General features: G+C 56.9%; 1 protein-coding gene across 1 annotated transcript in view; it reads left to right on the forward strand.

Annotated features, from left to right (window-relative positions):
* Nucleotides 1-1,151, forward strand: part of LOC102762368 (patr class I histocompatibility antigen, B-1 alpha chain-like) — a gene marked incomplete at its 5' end in the record, with an annotated part of 19,374 nt that extends 18,223 nt beyond the window's left edge. Inside the window, 3 exon segments of the mRNA XM_015566146.1 lie at nucleotides 103-378; nucleotides 501-691; nucleotides 840-1,151. Coding sequence (XP_015421632.1) covers nucleotides 103-378; nucleotides 501-691; nucleotides 840-917 — 545 coding nt within the window.
* Nucleotides 1,152-1,627: the final 476 nt, after the last annotated feature.

A 1,627-nucleotide genomic window follows, 5' to 3' on the forward strand; every position in this document is an offset into this window, starting at 1 on the left:
CTGGCCACCCCAGGTCTGTCCACTCTCAGGATGGTCACATGAGCGCTACTGGAGGGTCCCATGGCAAATGCAAAGTTCCTGCATTTTCTCCCCTCCCCTCAGACCCTCCAAAGGCACACGTGACCCACCACCCCGTCTCTGAGCGTGAGGTCACCCTGAGGTGCTGGGCGCTGGGCTTCTACCCTGCAGACATCAGCCTGACCTGGCAGCGTGATGGGGAGGACCAGACCCAGCACATGGAGCTGGTGGAGACCAGGCCTGCAGGGGACGGCACCTTCCAGAAGTGGGCGGCCGTGGGGGTGCCCCCTGGAGAGGAGCAGAAATACACGTGCCATGTGCAGCACGAGGGGCTGCCCGAGCCCCTGACCCTGAGATGGGGTGAGGAGGGGCCGTGGGCACAGAGCCTCTTCTCAGGGCAGCAGGGGCCTGGGGGACCTCAGTGACGTTGGGTCTGAGGCCTCGGGTCAGGGCCCTCACCCTCCATTCCCTTCTCCTCCCAGAGCTGCCTTCTCAGACCTTCATCATCATCATGGGCATCGTTGGGGGCCTGGTTCTGCTGGGAGCTGTGGCTGGAGCTGTGATGTGGGGGAGGAGGTGATCAGGTGGGGAAGGTGTGGGGTCTGAGTGTCCCCCCCTCCCCCAGGCAGTGACAGCGCCCAGGGCTCTGATGTGTCTCTCTAGGCTTCTAAAGGGGAGACCGAAATGAGGGGAGGAATGAGAAGATGGGAGAACTGGGTGGTGGGTAGTGTGTGGGACACTGTGAGCATGAAGTGGGCTTTGAGAATGTCACCAGTTACAGTCACTGACCTGAATGTGTTCATGATGCTTGTCCTCCACAGCGTGAGGCAGCTGCCTTTTGGGGACTGAGTGATGGAAGATGTGTTCACGTTCCCACTTCCTCACTCAAGAACCTCTGATGGGGGGCTGGCCCCGCCCTGCTCCCCACGCTTTCTGGTCCACCAGAGGCAGGGCTGGCCCTCACTATTGCTGTCTTTTCTTCCCCGTATTCTGAGCTGCAAGCTGTTCCTTCTGCATTGAAATGAGGTTGTGGAGGTGACTTTGTTCATTGCTTGCCATGAAGGGTTGGTGGGTAAATTCAAGGAGAAGATTCTAAATTTTGAGGGGAAATAAATATAAACACCAAGAACTTTCCCGAGCTCATGTGTTTGCTGTGCTGACCTGCCCCAGGTGTGGACAGGAGATGTTTTGAAGACCGAGTGTGGTCGGGGCCGGTGCCCAGGTGGTGCTCTGAGCATCGTGGGCTTTGACGTGGTCACTCCTTGGGGAGGTCACCTCTCTGCTCCTCTGACCTTGTCCCTCAGTAGAACCTTGTCCCACCAGGACCTGTGCTCACTGGAACTCAGACATCACTGAGGCCTTGTCACATGTCCTAATTCAGAGCATGTCCAGGACCCTGGACAGCGAGTCCTTCCTGGAGTTGGTCAGCCTGAGCTCAGGCCTGGATGGGGCCCCAGCACCCATCTTCTGGGTGTTTGTTGTTTCGTTGTTATTTTTTAGACATTATGCCTGTTACTATTTTCATGTGTGAGTTATGGTCTCATTTTCTCGGTGTCCCCCATTTAACAGTAACAGGGTACATGTTACCCATCATTGTCCCACAGGACTA

Source organism: Myotis davidii, unplaced genomic scaffold, assembly GCF_000327345.1.
Source record: "Myotis davidii unplaced genomic scaffold, ASM32734v1 scaffold6802, whole genome shotgun sequence".
NCBI lineage: Eukaryota > Metazoa > Chordata > Mammalia > Chiroptera > Vespertilionidae > Myotis > Myotis davidii.